The sequence below is a fragment of the Drosophila ficusphila genome, unplaced genomic scaffold (assembly GCF_018152265.1).
Source record: "Drosophila ficusphila isolate 14025-0441.05 unplaced genomic scaffold, ASM1815226v1 contig_712, whole genome shotgun sequence".
NCBI lineage: Eukaryota > Metazoa > Arthropoda > Insecta > Diptera > Drosophilidae > Drosophila > Drosophila ficusphila.
Window position 1 is genome coordinate 612,050 of NW_025064651.1, and position 18,157 is coordinate 630,206.

General features: G+C 41.5%; 6 protein-coding genes across 6 annotated transcripts in view; 2 read left to right on the forward strand and 4 right to left on the reverse strand.

Annotated features, from left to right (window-relative positions):
- Window positions 1–18,157, reverse strand: part of LOC108098320 (centaurin-gamma-1A) — a 57,371-nt gene that overhangs the window by 30,987 nt on the left and 8,227 nt on the right. The window lies entirely within an intron of this gene.
- LOC108098324 lies at window positions 10,110–11,068 on the reverse strand. Its single transcript, XM_017201149.2, has 2 exons — window positions 10,863–11,068; window positions 10,110–10,800 (listed from the first exon to the last, which is right to left on the reverse strand). The coding sequence occupies exons 1-2, from the start codon at window positions 11,060–11,062 to the stop codon at window positions 10,248–10,250; spliced, it is 753 nt and encodes a 250-aa protein (XP_017056638.1). The 5' UTR covers window positions 11,063–11,068; the 3' UTR covers window positions 10,110–10,247.
- LOC108098321 lies at window positions 11,524–12,818 on the reverse strand. The gene is made up of 2 exons (XM_017201146.2): window positions 12,641–12,818; window positions 11,524–12,315 (listed from the first exon to the last, which is right to left on the reverse strand). Exons 1-2 carry the CDS (start codon window positions 12,783–12,785, stop codon window positions 11,567–11,569), a joined length of 894 nt encoding a protein of 297 aa, XP_017056635.1. The 5' UTR covers window positions 12,786–12,818; the 3' UTR covers window positions 11,524–11,566.
- On the reverse strand, window positions 12,949–14,013 carry LOC108098322. Its single transcript, XM_017201147.2, has 3 exons — window positions 13,879–14,013; window positions 13,646–13,811; window positions 12,949–13,585 (listed from the first exon to the last, which is right to left on the reverse strand). The coding sequence occupies exons 1-3, from the start codon at window positions 13,982–13,984 to the stop codon at window positions 12,994–12,996; spliced, it is 864 nt and encodes a 287-aa protein (XP_017056636.1). The 5' UTR covers window positions 13,985–14,013; the 3' UTR covers window positions 12,949–12,993.
- On the forward strand, window positions 15,463–16,402 carry LOC108098323. Its single transcript, XM_017201148.1, has 2 exons — window positions 15,463–15,593; window positions 15,656–16,402. Exons 1-2 carry the CDS (start codon window positions 15,524–15,526, stop codon window positions 16,360–16,362), a joined length of 777 nt encoding a protein of 258 aa, XP_017056637.1. The 5' UTR covers window positions 15,463–15,523; the 3' UTR covers window positions 16,363–16,402.
- On the forward strand, window positions 17,105–17,969 carry LOC108098326. The gene is made up of 2 exons (XM_017201150.2): window positions 17,105–17,223; window positions 17,280–17,969. Exons 1-2 carry the CDS (start codon window positions 17,145–17,147, stop codon window positions 17,933–17,935), a joined length of 735 nt encoding a protein of 244 aa, XP_017056639.1. The 5' UTR covers window positions 17,105–17,144; the 3' UTR covers window positions 17,936–17,969.

The window sequence follows — 18,157 nt, forward strand, 5'->3', positions numbered from 1 at the left end:
TCTCTCTATTTGGACCTTGCGTGCTCGCATTAATTTCATTACGGTGCATTTTCCTCATTACAACGCTTGCATTTTATTTTAATGAACTGCACCGAGTCGCGTGTCCTGCGCCGCGTATCCTGTGCGGGATTTTAAGCGAAGCGCAGGCGCAGACAGTTTAAGTGCAGCACGCTTTTTCTTCAACCCGGGTTGGTTAGCTGGTCAAACAGTCAGTCATTTGACCAACGGTCAACTCGCGCAAAAGTTGCGAGGGGTTGACATTGAAGTCCGAACCAGAGAGTTTGATTGATTACTCAACTGACCGTTGAGTGGACTTAATGGCTATCAAGGCCTAATGCCATTTGTCAATTGTACTTGGGTCTCATTTGCATGCATTTCGGATTATTCTGACAAGGGGCATCGAAATAATTGTATTAAGAACAGGAGGGGTTCGAGTTTTAACGCTAAGTAGATCGAAAGTTTAAGCATTACGCAAACAAGGAGTTGATGATATTTGTACAGTTTTAAAACTAAACTAAACTTTAGAGCTTACACAAAAAATTATTGTAATTGTCAGCAACAACATTTTTAAGAATACATAATAACAAAAATATTTTTAATCCTAGTAACATACATTGCCAATGATCTTTAAGTCTTTTTTTGTTGTTAATAAGGTGATTTATTTCTTTTTCGAATATTTTGTATGTGTCTCCGCCTCATTTGTCTTTAAACATTTAATCACTGTTGAATCGTAAATCCCCCATAAATCCAATCGATTCAATGTTTTCGCTTTGCAATTTTTTACTTCACTTTTCCACACGGGGCGTGCTCTATTTTGGCCAACGGGTGCAAGCCGAAAGATTTTTCCACATTGACGTTGACAGACTGTCAGCCCGGGATTTATGTCCTGGCAGGTAGGCCGGGTTACAACAAAAAAATAAAAACAAAAAGGGAAAAGGAAAAACAACATGCGACGACTGTCATTCATGGACTTGTCCAAATGCGGGAAATTCCGCTGCGTTTGCGAATGCTGGCCATTTTCGGAATTTGATCCTGTTGATGCTGAAATCCTTTTAGCTCTGCTCTGGCGAGTAATTAGTCGCCTGTCAGCGTTTGGTTTGTGCTGCGACTTAGGATCCTGCAACCGGCAACCGGGAACCGGGATTTGCCACCTGCGCACACACAGTAGAAGTAGAAATGTCCTGCGGCAGGCGTAATCTATCAGCGGCAAAAGGCAACAATGTGCGACAGATTCGCCTTCCAGGGAATGTCCCACATTCGATGCAATGTTTCTGTCTGATTGTGTGTGCCAAATGTGAAATCGCCATGTGCTGCAGCTCCTCCATTATCCACATGGGCCAGAAGTGGGCTCTGCCCCCGTTTACGGACTGCATAAAAAGGATAACACTGTAAACATCAACATCAACGACAGCAGCCACTAAATGAGTTTTGCTCTACATTGAAGTCGATGCGATGCAGAGAGCCGCTCCTTTTTATCCTGCATCGCCCCTTTTATCCTGACGGCATTGTATGCCAAAGTGGGTCGGCGGTTTGTTGTCGCAAAACTGTCTCCTTGTTCCGAGCACAACTCACAATAATGTTCTGACATACTTCGCCGTAAAGGATGGAACTCTTCCCATCTCCTGAATACGAAATCCCGATTCCCGACACGTCGCAGGCGACGTCAGAACAAATTAGCTTAAATGCGACTGGACTTTTGTCCCTCATCTCACACCTTCTCCTCTGATTTACGATACAGTCCCAATCGACCAGGCTCACTCAGCTGCCTGTGTAATTGGCTTAGATCGATTTGATGATCTGTGACGATCGATTTGATATAATTGAACATAGAGCTCTAAAAACTCTGGGAGAATAAAGGTTAGAGTTCGAAGATCATAAAGTATAGTAAAATCTTAGTTCTCAGTCTTAACGGGATTTGTGATAATATAAGACCGGAAAGTATTCAAAGTATTTAAAAATAAACGAAAAAACCTAAGAGTTGAAATATTGTACTTTATACTAGACCAAAAGGCAGAGTTAATTTTTAAATTTTATTTTGCTGAATAAAAGACATTTTATTTTGCTGAATAAAAGACATTTTATTTTGCTGAATAAAAGACATTTTATTTTGCTGAATAAAAGACATTTTATTTTAGCATTACTATTTTTACGGAAAATATAAAACTATAATACACTTCACATTATCACATTACAATCAATCCCAAATTATTTACAAAACAAAGAGAATAATTTTAAAGGGACTTTTCTTTTGTTGTTTAATGTGCAACATAAAGAAGCTTCCTTGAATAGAAAACTTTATGACTATTGTGGTCTAATAAAACCCACAGAAGGCCACCTAAATGCTCTCTGCAAACCTCCAAAAAGACTCTTAACCGAAAATTCCTAAGGAAACCATTGTGAGCTGACTGTCACACAGAACGAAATGCAGTTTTTAGGACTCTACAAAAAAAATAAGACCAAGAGAATTGTAAATGTAATGGGCTCACTGCAAGACGGCAAAACATTTTCAGCCTCAATTGCAATCGTCTCCAGGACGACGGAACAACAGGCGCGGGAACAGGAATTACCAGGAGGGAAGCCAAAGGCAGACATTCGGTCGGCTACTTCCTTGACATGGACATAAAAACCTAAATAGTTAATCCTTTTTTCCTCCTTTTTTGGGCCCGCCAGAAGATTGCGAAAACCGCCTGAAGGCGCAGGCCAAGGATGCTGGATCCTGAATCCTGGATGGCGAGCCTGTGTGTGAATTTGTCAAAGAGTTGTGCAAACATTCGGGGGAAAGGGTTTGGGTTCCTTTGCCGAAAACAAGAGCAACAACAAATCGAATGCAATCAAAATTAAAGCGCTTAGAGCTGTGACAACAGCGGGGCAAACAATCGCGGAGCAGAAGGAAGTAGGGCAATCCTTTTGGGATTTCGCACAAAGAATCCCTGGGATGTCCTGCCGGCAATTTAAGCGAATTAAAACGGAGTTCGTATTGATTTAGGTTTTTGGCCCAGCGCCGAATAAAAACGAAATACCGAACAGCGAACGGCGAACGGCGAAGGACGAAGGACATCTCCTGCTGTGGCTTAAGAAAAAAACTTATAGCAGAACAGACTTGGGGGGAAAACGCAAACAAAAACAAAAATACAGCACTCGAAGCGTTTAACTTTGGCTTAAGTGTTTGCCAGGACGTGCCAGGACCTTACCCCTTTTTCCTTACCTGACATCCCAAACCGTGCAACGACGTTGCAATGGCTGCGGTGAGCGGCAACCGAAAAAATCCCTCCAAGTGTCATCGACACTTGTGCAACTGCCTTAAGGGTTGTGCCCCCCTCCCTCCTCCGTCTGCTCCTCGGGGGGAAAAGGAACTGGATCTGGAACAGGAACAGGAACAGGATCGTTGGAGGGAGCAACCAGGATGAAGAGCACACGGCGTAGGCTCGAATGTGTCGCCTAAGTGCTAATAATTGTGCCCTCTCGCACAGTTGGCGGTCGTCTTGGGTTAGGAAAGGGTTCAGTTGTATAACGAAAAACTTGAACCCAAAGTATTTCAGGACTTCCTACGGCTAAACGCTTTAAGGATCTGCACACTAATAGGGAAACAGCGACAACTCCACCCAGTCAATTTGGGCAAACTTTGTCGATCTCAAATGCATAATAGCTGAGATCTGATCTAGAGGCGGAATATTTACATTCCCAACCCAATGATAGGTGCGATTTATCGTAATTTGTGGAAAAGGAATAATTTAAGTGGGAAAAAAAATAAGGATAGGTATTGATTAGGGTGAGAATAGTAAGAAAATTTTAATTTGCTTAAAAGAAAATGTGGTTTATTTAAACAAAATTATAGCATTTATGTTTAAGTTTAACAATAAAGTTGATAACACTCAATATTTAAATTATCTAATGCAAGCAAATATTTTTTAAGAGTTTTTTATTTGGAATAATTTTGTGAATTTAGAAATACCAACATTATTATTTCCATTACCACTCTACCATTACTTTTTACATAGGAATATATTCATTTTTATTTAATTTTTAAACTCTCATTCTTTTAATGCACTTCCTTTTTGCAAATCCCACAAATCCAGTCCTAAAACTCTCATTGAGTGATTAATGATGATCAAAGTCTGCGCTAAACTGTGAAACCCATGAATGTAAGTTCAATTCATTGATCGGGATTTGCTCATTAATGGTCTGGGCCATTGGCACATCCTGATCCTGATGTCGAACAAATCAAAGAAGTCGTGCAGCGAAACATTTTTTGCCTGCCTGTCCACTCCATTAGTGGCGAAAAAGATCCCCATCATTAGCCAAAAACTCGACACACGAAGGATGATTAATGATCCTGAGTCCTGTTACAGGACATGCGCCGAAGTGCAGCACTCAAGTGCAACCACTGAACCGTTACGAATAATCATATCCGAAACCGCAAATTGATCGAAGTTTGATGACATTCGCTAACAGTTTCTACGTTTTTTGAGCTGTCTTCCGCTTTTTTCGAGATACTTTTTATTTCTTAGCCTGGTTTCTTTGTGTCTTTTATCAATGCGCTCTCATCTAGGAAATTACTTTCACATAATTTGTGTTGGCATTCGGCCGATCGATTTTGTTAAGTTTTGTATGATTTATTTCCTTGTCCTCATCCCCCTTGAAAAGATAAAACAGATCGATTTCGGATGTCTTGAGCATGTCGTAATCGGATCAGATTTAGCCGCAAAAGAATTAAATACAAAAACCCCTAAAGGCTATTCGCTCGTAATGGAAACTTCAGAGATACAATGCCAAGTTAAACTCATCATCAACCACAACCGCAAAGAATATTATCTCAGATCGAGGGATTTTAAGACATTAAGGAAAGCAATTATGTTATCAGAAACCAGTATATAAACAAAGTCCAGCGTTCATTATTAATAATAACAATAATTCAAAATTTCTGTTGATTACGATTATAAAATTCTCTTAATTATATTACATAAGGAAATAGTTCATTAGGTATAATCTTAAATCCCAAACTCTAAGTTTTAGGATTTTATTTTCCCAATGAACAGTTCCCCTTAAAAAAATGCAATTAAAATCAATGCTCTAACTTCCTTTCACACCTCCCGGATGAGAATCTTCCGCTGGGTAGCTCCTCATCATCCGCAGGATCTGTCGGCAAACATTAGATGCGCGCTGGGAATCGGCTTGACTCCTAATCCCGACAACACGAAAGCTAAACTGAGAATCGTGTAGTAAAAGGAACTTTAATTACGTCTAATTATTCAAGCGTAACGTGACGGGATGAGGCGTCCCAAGACAGCCAGGATTACAGACACTCTCACACAAGGAGCAAGCCGGCAGGACGGACAGCTATTCGTCTGTCGTGTCAGAAATCCGGGATTAAACATATGTAGATCAGAAAGGAAAGGAAAGGAAGACCCCTGCCAGGGGGGCTGATTTTTTCTCTCCGTTTTTGGCTGACTGAGATTTTTTTCTTCCATCTTGGCGGCTTGCAGCTTGAGTAACCGCACGGAGCACGGAGAAAAAAAAATACATCACAATTCGAAGGACAATGCCTGGCAGCACATCCTTATGAGATTAAAAATGCAAATCAGCTGAAGGCAGCCGCAAGGAAAAATATGAAGAGTCCAGGCACAAGGAATGACGTTGCAGTTGGGCGGAGGGAAATTGTAATTGTTGTCTGTCGACTGAGGGATGAGGATGAGGATGACTGCGGTGTGGCCTGCCCAGAAACATGACAGCTTCATGTGAGCAGTGGGTAGTGAGTAGTGAATGGTGAGTAGTGGTCCCGAGGCAGCTGCGCATGCGCCGTGAATGATGCGACTCATGTCTTGGCGGTTGCACGGATTTTTGTGCAGTTTTGCATTGATTTTCATTAGCATTTGCCGCTTTCCTTTTTTTTTTCCCCCGAAAATTTTTTATTTATCCTCATGGAGGATTTTCGGCAATTTTTTACAGCCGCTAGCATGATTTGACATAATTTTGATGAATGACTCGGGATGGGTTTGAAATTGTTGCCATAGCTGCTGACAAGCGGCAATAACTTTATTTCGTCAAGGTTGGATGGTATTGCAAATGAGTTGGGTGAATTTAAAGAGGGCATTGCAAAAAAAATCACTTAGAAAAGCAGAAAACCACATAAAGTATCATAAAATACACAAGGAATTTGTGTGTTGTTGTAAAGATAATTTATTAAAACTTATCATTAACTTTTTAACGAACTATAGTTTTCAAAACTAAAATGTAGCCAGAAGTTGTTTTTTAAATTTTTAAATGGAATCTATGCTTTATAATTTCCATTTTTTGTATGGTTTAACTAAATATCCACGTTCTTGCTCTAAATATTCTTTATACATTTTGCATTCAACAGTTTTCAAACGAATTTGGTTTTCGGAACCTATAAAATCCTAACAAATGTCCCTAATGAAACATTTAATGTACAAAGACTCGTAAACAATTCGAACAGAGATTGTATTTTGTACCACTTTCAAATTCGAGGGTCTTAACCCCCAGGAACCGTAAGACAATGGCGCCAAAGGGTTAAAGGTGTAAACATTTGTCAAAAGTGTCACATCAAAGATACGACTTTGTGCCCTGCAACAGCTGTCCATTGCTGGAAGTCGGAATGGTGGTAGAAGCCGTAAGGAAATCGGCAGGACACCTACCTCTTTGTCATGCTAATGGAGCAGCTTGCCGTTGAACGAGATCTGATTTGGATATGGCAACGGAAACGGAAAAGGAATCACAATCGCGGCCAACTGCAAGTGTCTGCGTTCCTTGGTTTGACAGCTGTCAAAAGACTAATAAGTCATATTCAGTGTTTGCCAGCGAGTGCCTCCTTGTGCATGCCAGGCAAGGATTAAGGAGTGTAATTGAAATCACTGATTGATTGATTGATGGTTCGCCGGAATGCGAAAGAGTAAAGCTAACGCACATGTGGGCTTCATTAGCGGTACCAGCAGATATGAAATCGGTATATTGATTAGCAGTAAAAACAAACGATAAGGAATCTATAAGGAGATTGATATATAAAATAAAAAGTATTGATATAGAGAATATATTTATTTACTTTTCCAAGAAATAAATTGTTTTAAACATTCTTAACGAATTGGTTTCCCAACCAAAAATTTATTATTATTTTTTATCTAGTTGAAGTTGCTTGACAATTCACTTCGTCTTCATAATAATAAAGGATTATAAAGTTCATTACAGAAATGAAACGAAATGTCCGACCTTGCAAACTTCAAATCCTGGGGGGACATTAATTAATTAAGTCGCTGCCAAACTCCCTGACAAACCCACTTTCCAGGAATTTCTCAATTAAAGCAACCAGCAGAGCAACAAATTGATTGATTCCCATCATTTTCATCTCTAAAGAGAAGGAGCGGTGGGACTTGAACAAGGGAGATAAGCCCAAGTTGCAGACGAAACAACTAAGTAAGGACGAACAGACTGCAAGTAGAAGATGTAATCCTGTTAGGCAAAACTTTCGACATTCCTCGAGGACGAAGTGCCATGGCAAGCCATCTGCAAGTCGCAGCAAATGCGCAATTTTCAGCTTGACTTGGCCCAAACAAATTCGAGATGCGAGCAGGGGCATGTCAACCTTAATTGAAAAAATAAAAGTAAAGCGTACAAAACTGAGCCGCATCCTTGCAACCTCCTGTCGCATCCTTTTCGCTCCTATATTTCCTTTTTTTTTGTACGGTGGCGGCTGTTCATTTACAGGACAGCGCACCTTTTCTTCGCGTGCGATTTTCACGAAATTGCGCTGCTCAATTACAGCGAATCCTTGCGTTGGGTATTTTGAATTTCCACATCTCGTTTTCACCGTTCATTTGGCCAGGACAATTGACGCGAAAGGGGCGAGGGACGCACAAGTTGCGATCATACTACGTTTCAAATTAAAACCCATTTAATGCGCAACAAGAGGGCAAACAACGACGGCAGCTTCTTTAAGTAAACAAAAGGATATGGACCATATGGACGGAGTATCTCGACCTTTGTCGTAACCCATTTTGTATCTTATCTCGTTCCTTGGCTTGGCAGTCTATGATTTATTTCCCCCTTCTTCAGAGCTGCTCTCTAATGAAGCCTAATTCGAGTGTTCAACAATTCAGTGCAACATAAATTTTAAATTAACCCCAATTTCTGGCAGTCAATCCTTGGCGCAAAGGAGTTGCCTCGAATGCAAATATTTACGTCTTTCACCAGTGTGGAAAATGAAAAGCAAAGCTTTGCACTCGCTCTTTCAATTAGCCTGGTGGAGGCAGACTGGTGGAAAACAGGTGAGGCCTGAAAGCGCTCAGGAGGCCCAAAAACCAAGCGTTGGCAATTAAAGTTGGTCTAAGGTGGTGTACAGGAATGTGGGCAACTTCAAAGTGGGGATTTTACGGTCCTGTTAAGTGGTTAAAACTCGCTTTGAGGGGTTGGTTTGAGAGCTAAAACGGAACTATGAAAGGGATTCCAGCTAATTATCTTACACACTGAAAAGCCCCCAACAAAGAGTTCATTTAAAGAAGAATAAACTAATTAACAACTTAAGTTGAAAGGTGAAGGAGTTGTTTATAAAAAGTTTAAAACAACTTTAGGTTTCTTAAATATTTTGGTTAAATATTTATATCATGTATATACTTCTTGATGTGAAGTTATTTAAACAAAATAAATTGTACAGCATATAAATAAAAATATCAGGTTTTAATATACTTAACGAGAATCTTAAGATGCGCCTACAAAAGATTCACCCTTGAGACCTTTCCATTATGGGGTACCATTAAAGGAAGCTTGAGATCCTTTTGAAACATTTTCTACCACCAGCTGAGATCCTCGAGCCGCATCACAGGGAACCTAGAGCATATGCAAAAACCAGCACTTAAGTGCTTCCCCATTGACGACGAGATGAGTTCACTGGATTTTTTGTGGTCATATACAAATCGAGGCTAATCAAACTAGGCCAAAGCGAGGCTCCGAGCAAAAAGAATTTAATGGCTTTTGGAAAATTGCATCGTAAATGTCAACAAATGGATGGGGTTGGGTTGCCTCTTGCTAGTTCTCTGTTCTGGTTCTCGATTTCGCCTGGCTTGGCTTCTTTTGGGCTCCGAATGTGGCCAAAAAGTCTGTTAGTCGGCAAGGACAATGCACAATGCAACAGACTGTCCGGTAGGTCGTAAACCTTCCTTCGAGACAATACCGCAAGCAGCAGGACATCTCACAGATGGGCACTGAGCACGTACTCGTGACAAAACCGAAAAACGGCTTTTTGTTTATTTTTGCATTATGACAATCTCTTGAGACGACGCAAGGTGTGCCTTGAAATACGTAAAGAAGGGAGAAAGATGGCTCGTAAATTGCAAATGAAATGAGCCAAAACGAATTTCATTGCGGTGAAAGAATGCTGGAGAGTTTGAAAAGAGAGTTATCAGAGATAAAAAGATCAAGGAGATGCTCCACAGTATTCTGAACTAATTAACAACAAATGATGACATTAGACCGCATTTTAAAAAATAATCTCAACGAAATCTGGAACAGATTGTTTGGAAAAAAATAGGAGACAGTGACAAAAAACCAGCTGCTGGCGAAGCCACTCGCAAATCTGAGGCTAGAAAGTGTTGGACCGAAACTCGCAGGACCACCCGTCGATGTCCTGCTGTGAGAGGACTCGTGCTTCGGTTTGAACCCGACGATTGAGATGTCCTGCTGGCGCTGCTCGGCTGCGTTTTCCACATTTCCCAATCCGATTATGGACTTTGCTTTCGCCTCCCCTCAACGCACAAAGATCAACATTAATTTATGGTTGAAACGATTAGAACACTAAATGGTATTCCCCAAAAATAGAAATTCGTGATGAAGGCCGGGAATACTTTATACTTTATACTCACTGCCAATAAACGGGAAATCTAATCGAACTTACCTAAAAAGAGAGTTCAAGAAGAAATGATTTATTAGTACTGAATTTATAATAAGAATGTGAGTAGTTTAAAAGATTTTTTTATATTAAAAAAAGTGTTTACTATAAATTCGTTATTAGTTATAAAACTACGATATCTCTTGTGATTTAATCCCCTCAAAAAAAATTAAAGAAAACCTTCACATTGAACCAAAAAGACCACACATAATTTCAATTAGTTTCTTATCAAATGTTTGCTAAGCCATTTATTCACTTTTAACCGCTTGACACACCTGGCAGTTGACTTAATTCACATATATTCACATTTAAACACTTGAAACACCTGGCAGTCCACTTCCTCGACGGCAGCACTTCAACAAATCGGCTCCACTGGCAAAATACCATCGACCAGACCCACAATGATAGCGGCAATCTCATACCAGGCCACATTATCCAACACCAAATTCATGGGTGGAACGATCAGTTCCTCCATAAACTGGGAAACTTCCGTGGGATTATCATTGATCAGCAGCTCCAGATATTCTTTGACCAAATCGTTTATAAATTTCGAGTACAAACGACTGTTCATAATGCCAGTTGTCTGCGATTTAGCCTCCTCCAATTCCCAGGTGACATCCCAGTTTTTAACATAAACTCCACTGGTGGCCGTTTTTGGACGAATAATGAATTTTCCGTAAGCTCGGAAGTTGATTAATTCTAGATTGAATACACCATCACCCCACAGGGAGAAATCGGCGCCAAACAGACGAGCCAAAATATTTAGTTTATAATTTGAGCTCTTCAGGGAAATCTTGGGGAAGTTTATGTCAAACTTGATGGTGTGCAAAACGTTGTTCCATTCCAGCTTAGAAAATTCGTAGCCATCCAAACCCTCGATAATCAGTTCAGTAAAGTTTCCCTGACAACTGTAAGATAATACTGTCCATGTTAGAAGCAATACGGATAATGAAAACAATAATTTAATTACCCAAAGCTCTCAGTTCTTGTATTGATTTCCTTGTAGGCCATCTGAGCTGGAGCCAAAATGGGAACCCCTCTGGCAGGATATCCACATCGCATTTGCAGACGAAGGAACTCCGTCAGTTCACGAAGCTCGTCATCGAAAAGCTTTGCGCAGCTCAAGGAGCAACAAAGGAGGGCCACAAAAATCACACACGAAGCTCTCATCACGAATACCAAACAGAAACTGCTAATGATTCAACACAACCAAGTCGTTTTTTCTGACAACTAATCAGCAAATAACGATTAGCCACTCAAGGCGAAAATCGATTAGATTGGATTAGGCAGGTGCAAAGGAGACACAGGTTTGTGTTCTCAAAATCGTGCGGAATTCGAATTTAACAATATTTAAAAGCACATCCCAATTGCACTAGAATATAAAATGGCAATCAGGATAAAGTTGTTACTTAAATTAAAAGTCAAAAATACATTTTCGCAACCAGAACTGAATTGAAAGTTTTCAGATTCAGATTTTAATTACAGACATAATCACACCAATGTTTGTATATCTTTGTAGTTCATCGGTATTTTCGTAATTTAAAATGTATTGATTTGTTCTTCAATTAGAAGCAGCAAATAATAGTTAAATATAACTATAGAAAGAGTTTACCCCCAAAAGTAGACCAGGGTTTGAAAGTATCGACAAGTGTTTATTTACATCCCGTGCTGAAATTAAGCCCAGGGATCGGCGGCAGGATCGCAGTCGACGACAATCGGATCGTCCTCGCTCTCGCCATCGCTGCTGGAGAGGATCAGGTCGACGAGGGTCCAGAAGTCCTTGCCCTTGAGCATCTTGTTCACGCGGGGAACGATGGCGTTCTCAATGGTCTCGGAAATGGTGTCCTGGTTGCCGTTGATGGCCTTCACCACGATGTTCTCCAGCTGGCTGTTGATGGCGCGGTTGATCTTGCCGTTGCCCATGAATCCGGTGATGTCCGATGTGACGGAACCCAGGGAAACGGTGGTCTTCAGCGAGGTGATCTTGGCGGATCCCCACAGCATGGGAAGCTTGTACTTCAGGGTGCCGGCAATGCGCAGGTTGACCAAATCGAACAACAGCTCTCCGGATCCCTCGTACTCCACGGACAAGCCCAACTGGCGCAGGGCATCGATCAGGGTGTCGGTGCTGTACTTCTGGGCAGTGGTGTCGATGTTCGTGAACAGGAAATCGAAGGTCACCTTGCTGGTGATCACGTTCAACTTGAACTTCTGGATCTTGAAGTCATCCAATCCGGCGATCTTGAGGTGGAACACGTTGTTCAGGGTCTCGAAGATGCCCTTCTTGAAGTCCAGATCGAATTCGTTGATGCGAAGAGGAGCCAGCACTGGAATGCCGTACTGGGGCCATCCGCACTCCATTTGCTTCTGGAGTTTGCGGATGAAGCGACGCGCCTGCCAGGACACAATGAACTGCGGGGCAACTGGGGAATTGGTTTTGATTTTTAGTTGGAAAAGTTAAACATTGGTAAAGTCTTGTTACTCTTTTTAATCTTTTTTTTAAGTCCAACCGCAAAAAGTGTTTATTTGTAAACACGAAACATTTTCAAATTAGAAAATACTGATTATAAATGATGATTTTAATTATAATAGTTTTAAAGAAACGGAAATGAAATATACATGATTCTTACTAAAGAATTTCAAATAGATATTTTGCATCAAAAAAACTTAAGTTCAAAGTAATTCAAACGATTAACAAATATACACAAATAATTGTCCTGCATTCCTATATTCTTGACCTTGTCTCACCTTCAACTCCCTCTTGGGGCTCCGCGAACAGATCGATGTCACCGTTCTGATCCGCCAGCTCCCGCAGACGCTGCTCCACCTTGTTGGGCAGAGTGCCGGCGGCACAAACGGCCACCAGGCAGGCCAAGACTACCAGGAAACGCATGGTTTATTATGGCTTTTTAGCAACTAAACTTGCTACTGAATTGGCAAACCCCCAGCCAGAGTCTTATATACCGAAATCAATACCGGGCGATAAGCCAATATCGCCTTATTGTGGAGAAGATAGCAGTCGAAATGGTGGACTAATTAAAACGTAGATCGGTGGACTCGCTTGGATTGCTTTTTATTGATGTTGTTGTTGGTGCTGCTTTCTACTCAATCTTCCTGGACTCCACGGCCAACCAGGGAGCGGGAGTTGGGTTGCAGGACCCAGTGACGGCACCCAGCATGCTGAACAGATACCAGATCTTGTGACCCGTGAGATACGAATTGACCAGCGGCACAAAGATCTCCTCGATCTTGTCGCTAATGGCCGTCTGGTAACCATTGATAAAGGCCGGAACCTCCTTGTCGATCATGTCATTGATAAACTCATTGATCCTTCCGTTGCCCATAATTCCGCCAATGTTGGAGGTCACGCCGCCCAGACCGACGACACAGCTGAACTTGTAGATCTTGATGGAGCCAAAGATGAAGGGCATCTTGTACTTGAACTCGCCCTGGATCGAAAGGTTCTCCAGGCTGAAGCTCAAAGGTCCCGAACTCTCGTAGCGCACCGACAAACCCAGTTTCTTCAGCAGATCCACGAAGGTGTCGGTGTCCAAAAAGTGGGCGCTGGCCTTCAGCTCCTTGAAGTTGAAGTGGAACTTGACCTTCTTGCTGAAGGTGTAGCTGACCTTCAGCTTCTTGATCTCCATATTCTCCAGGCCGTCGAAGCGGAAACGCAGGAACTGCAACAGGGAGCTAACTCAGAGAGTTAGGTTAGCTAACAAACATTTTAATATATTATTAGTAAGTTCTTACTCGACAACAGATTCAGCCAAGTGGATGCGCAGATCGGCATTGGTGTAGGGCGCCAATGGGGGGATTCCATATTCTGGCCAGCCGCATGGCATTTGGTACAGCAAACCCTGGATGGCCTTCTTGGCCGATCCATTCAAAATCAGGCCCTGAGTATCGGGTTTGGCAGCTGTTTTGACGGTGGTTTACAACCTAATTAGCCCTCTTATTTTGAAGAGTTAGTTTGGAGCACTTACGATTACGCTCGACCAGCTGGTTCCACTGCTCCTCGCTAAGGAGCTCAACATCATAAGCCGCAGCGCAGGCCAAAAGGGCCACAAAGACACAAACGATAGCTTTCATTGTATAGCCAGCCACCTGATTGATTGTTTCAGACGTTCAGTGGCTTTTATACAAAAATGTTGGGGGTTTTGAGGACGGGGGTTGAGGAGGCGGGATCACTTAGTCGGGTTAACATATTTGTACTGATTAGCAGGGCCCGATTCACGATAGGCTCCCGATTTAACTCGACGGAATTCAATCACACGGCAAGTGGGTTGTAAGACCACAAAGCAAAAAGAACACTTGTATCGCTTAAGTGGCTTGTTTTGGCCTAATCTCGACAGGCAATTGGCCAATCGATGTCAAATCATTTAGAGAATGTATATTGCCTATCATTGGGAAATAAAAACAGTTGGCTTAAAGACAAATAGCTGGGCTACCGGTGAAAACTGCGTCAAACTCTTTGCAGGTGTCCACGGATTACCGATGTTGACTGATTTCTATCACTCGATTGGGGGTAAATTCAGTCGACATCGAAGTTTCATAGACTTGTCAGGCACTCTTCATAACATTTAGAGCTATTTAATAAGTGATTTATGGCGGATTTGATTAAGATTTTATAATGGGAACTAACACATTTGCTGACGAACTGTTAAGAAGTTTTGTTAAGCAAGGACAGTCGGAAACTTTAGGGCTCATAATTCATTTAGAGAGCATTTGCCCAGACATCAAGTAATAATCGTCTGGTTTCGTTTATTAATAGCTTCATCCGTAAGTCCTTTTAATAACCCACTCAAAGTGTTGGTCGTAAATCACTCAACGCACTCGAAAAAGGCTAGATTGCAAATCAAAAAACAAAATATCCGCAGACTTTAGATCCACAGAAGTGCAGGGATTATTTTAATACAAAAACGAACTTCTTAAGAAGGTTATCATTTTGGGGTTTTCTGGGCTTTGGCGCATTTAAAATTGATACTTAAAAAAAAAAAAAAATTTCCTTAGATTTTTAAGTTGTTTGAACTTAATACTTTAAAAAAGTCATTTTGTTTAAAGTGCTTTTAATAATGTGTTTTTTAAATTATCGGATCGTATGTTTTAGATCCCCGACATATCAACTGAGATAATTTCCCTTAGAAACAAGATTAACGACTTGTTTGTGGGTCAAATCAATCTCAAACGAATTATTGAATGAACCCTTTTTAAAAACACTATTTAAAATAAACCTAGAACCATTATCTTAGGTGACACAACCCAAATAGACTTTGATCACACTCACACAGGAAGGGAATGTTTTTGAGTGAGCAAGAACTATCTACCTTTTTATCCCACTTGCAGATCTGATCATTTCCTCGGGATAAGTGCCCCAATGTATATATAAACAATCATTAAAATTAAAAAATTTGCCCACCGCGAAATCGGTGGCCGAGATAAGACAGCAATAAGGCATCGATCGAATGGCCGGTGGCTAATCAAATCGTTCTCGGCTCCAAAGCTGCCTTATCGAAACCCCACCTGAAAGGTGGATCGTCTATAAAAAGCCGCTCGTGCGGTTGGCCGATTGAGTAGTATAAATACCGTGGGTACTACGATCAGTCGGTAGGACTCTCAGTCAAAGCAATAATGAAAATTTTCGTGGCTCTGTTGGCATTTGTGGCCGTTGCCAGTGCGGCTACCGTGGGTCAGCCCATTCGTGAGTATCCCAAATGAGCCAATGATTATAAACCTTTACCTAATGGAACATCTATTTATTAGAAACCCAATCGATCTCCAGCACAATTGTGGATTTGATCGAGGGATTAAAGGAGCAGATGCCCTGTGGCTTCGCCGGTCTGGGCATTCCGCCATTGGCTCCCCTCAGAATCGATCATAAGAATATCGACATCGATACTAGCGCGCTGAAGGTCAAGGGTACCGTCGATCATTTCCGTCTAAATGGCCTGAACGACTTCGAAGTCGATGAGATGAAGGTCAACGCCATCACCAGCAAGGTCACCTACAAGTTCTCCTTCCGCGACGTGAACGTGGACACCCAATACGACCTGAGTGTGCTGCTGAAGAAGTTTGGATTCACCGTTAATTTGATCGGTGCCGGACACGCCAAGTTCGCCATCAAGGATATGGTTATCTGGGGAACTCTGAAGTACTCGCTGGGCGTGATCAGTGGCAACCTGAAGCTCAAGTCCCTGGAGGTGCGCACCCACTTGGGTGAGGTTGACTCCGAGATCGAGGGAATCCTGGGAGATGGCACCATCAACGAGAAGATGAACGAATACCTCGCCGAGGCTGTGGAGCTGGCCATCAATGAGAACGAGGATCTGATTGCCGATACCATCGAGACCATTGCCCTGCCCGTGGTGAACAGCGTTCTGGACGACATCAGCATCGCCGATGTGATTTCCGGTTCCGGTGGCGAGGGCGGTGAGAAGGAGGTCTGCATTCCTCCCGAGTTGGAGTGGTAATTGAACCTTCGGTGATTAAACAACCGTTTTGAATCAAGTACGCCTCACTTCGTCTTTTTTGTTTGCGGGGGTTTTCCAACTGGGTTTTCTGTTTTCATAATAGTAGTACTAGTACTAAAATAACTTTTAAGTAGCTAAACATTTACAATACCTATCACCTATTGTCGTATTTCAAAGGCGGCCTAATCTCAATTCGTGTCTTATCTGCAATAAAACACTTTGCCAAATTATTTGCCGATTAATGAAGGTACTTCAATGCAAACACGGAAAATAAATGTTTGCTACAACTTACAGAATAGACAAAATAATAAGATACTTTTTAATCCATAAGTATATCGATCCCAGCGTTGTAGTAAAATATTTGATGTGTGTAAACAACAAATCAGTTTTTATAATATAAAGCCCAAAGAAAATGTGAGCGGCAAAACATACAAGAGAGTTATTAATTTTAAATCCCAGGAATGCCCAGATATCTTTTTTCCAAATCAAAGCAAATGACAATAGTTTTCAATTATTATAAACTTCATAAAAGTTTTTTAATTTCAATATTGCAAAAGGTAATTTTCATATTTTAAAAATCATTGTTTTTTATACATAAATATATCATTTATTTTTGAGCTACTTTAACCAATTTCTTCGGTTAGAACCTAAAATTTTTCTTCGTGTAGAGATAGTTTATCTGAATGGACATTTTCCTATATAAGAGGAATGGCTTTCTTAGCCTTCGACTAGTGAAGTTTGTTTGCTGAAAGGGTTAACTAGTGTGTCCTGCTTGAATAAAAATGAAGTCTGTATTTCTGATTGCACTTATCTTGGCCCTGAGCAGCTGCCAAGGTGCCGAAGTCGCCGAACCTTTGGCAGGTAAGCATTAAATAAAAGGAATCCTTAAACAATTAATAATCCTGTACGTTTTACAGCTCAGGACCGTTCTTTCTCTAGCGTGATTCTGGAGGGAGTGGAAGCGTTTAGAGGAGTCCTGCAAAATGGAAGCCCCAAGTACGGAGTTCCCGTGATGGCCCCCATGAAGCTTAATGAAAGGTCGTTTGAATTCAGTTCGGGAGAATTCAGTGGTACCATCGGAGTCGAGGGCTTTGAGCTGCAGGGTCTCGATCAATACGAAGTCATTACCCTGAAAATGGACCTGATCAGGAGTCGTTGTGAATTTGAGTTTAATTTCGGAAGCGTGAACGTGACCACCGATTACGATCTGGATATGGGCAGCGGCTATCGATTCAAGCGCGACGGTGGAGCCTTCTTTGCCCTTGAAAACCTAAACATCCGTGGAAGGGTCAGCTACTCACTGGGCGTGTTATCCGGAAACCTTCGCGTGAAGGACATCCTTATTTATCCCTCGGTGGGCAATGTCAACTCGCAGATCGAGAACCTCTCCAAGTACCGCATTTTCAACCGTAAGTTGAACGAGGTCATCGAGGAGTTCGTCACCCTGACAATCAACGACAACACCGATTTTGTCGCGTCCTGGGTCTCCGAACAGGCCACTCCCATTTGCAACGATCTCATTGGAGATCGTACTCTGAGTGATATTATTGCTATTATCACGGGAGGCAACTAACAACACACAATAAAGTCACCAGTATCTCAACTTAGTTATTGCTTTTAATTTTCGGTGGGGAAACAATAAAGTGTTTTGTATTTTCCCAACATAAATATTGCATTCAATTTTGCGGTGCTTAAAATTTTGGTTGGTTAACCTATATTAACCCTTAGTATTACACTCCATTTTCGGTGGGTAAACACGTGGGAGCCATAAACCATGGGTGTTCGTTTTATTCGT

Excerpts from the sequence above, each read along its gene's own strand:
- LOC108098324 (XM_017201149.2), bottom strand. The coding sequence starts at position 11,062 with ATGAGAGCTTCGTGTGTGATTTTTGTGGCCCTCCTTTGTTGCTCCTTG. Across the intron at positions 10,801-10,862 it reads ACAAGAACTGAGAGCTTTGG|TTGTCAGGGAAACTTTACTG; the intron begins GTAATTAAATTA and ends ATTATCTTACAG.
- LOC108098323 (XM_017201148.1), top strand. The coding sequence starts at position 15,524 with ATGAAAATTTTCGTGGCTCTGTTGGCATTTGTGGCCGTTGCCAGTGCG. Across the intron at positions 15,594-15,655 it reads TACCGTGGGTCAGCCCATTC|AAACCCAATCGATCTCCAGC; the intron begins GTGAGTATCCCA and ends TCTATTTATTAG.
- LOC108098321 (XM_017201146.2), bottom strand. The coding sequence starts at position 12,785 with ATGCGTTTCCTGGTAGTCTTGGCCTGCCTGGTGGCCGTTTGTGCCGCC. Across the intron at positions 12,316-12,640 it reads GCCCCAAGAGGGAGTTGAAG|TTGCCCCGCAGTTCATTGTG; the intron begins GTGAGACAAGGT and ends CCAATTCCCCAG.
- LOC108098326 (XM_017201150.2), top strand. The coding sequence starts at position 17,145 with ATGAAGTCTGTATTTCTGATTGCACTTATCTTGGCCCTGAGCAGCTGC. Across the intron at positions 17,224-17,279 it reads AGTCGCCGAACCTTTGGCAG|CTCAGGACCGTTCTTTCTCT; the intron begins GTAAGCATTAAA and ends TACGTTTTACAG.
- LOC108098322 (XM_017201147.2), bottom strand. The coding sequence starts at position 13,984 with ATGAAAGCTATCGTTTGTGTCTTTGTGGCCCTTTTGGCCTGCGCTGCG. Across the intron at positions 13,812-13,878 it reads CCAGCTGGTCGAGCGTAATC|CTGCCAAACCCGATACTCAG; the intron begins GTAAGTGCTCCA and ends CCGTCAAAACAG. Across the intron at positions 13,586-13,645 it reads TTGGCTGAATCTGTTGTCGA|CTCCCTGTTGCAGTTCCTGC; the intron begins GTAAGAACTTAC and ends TCTCTGAGTTAG.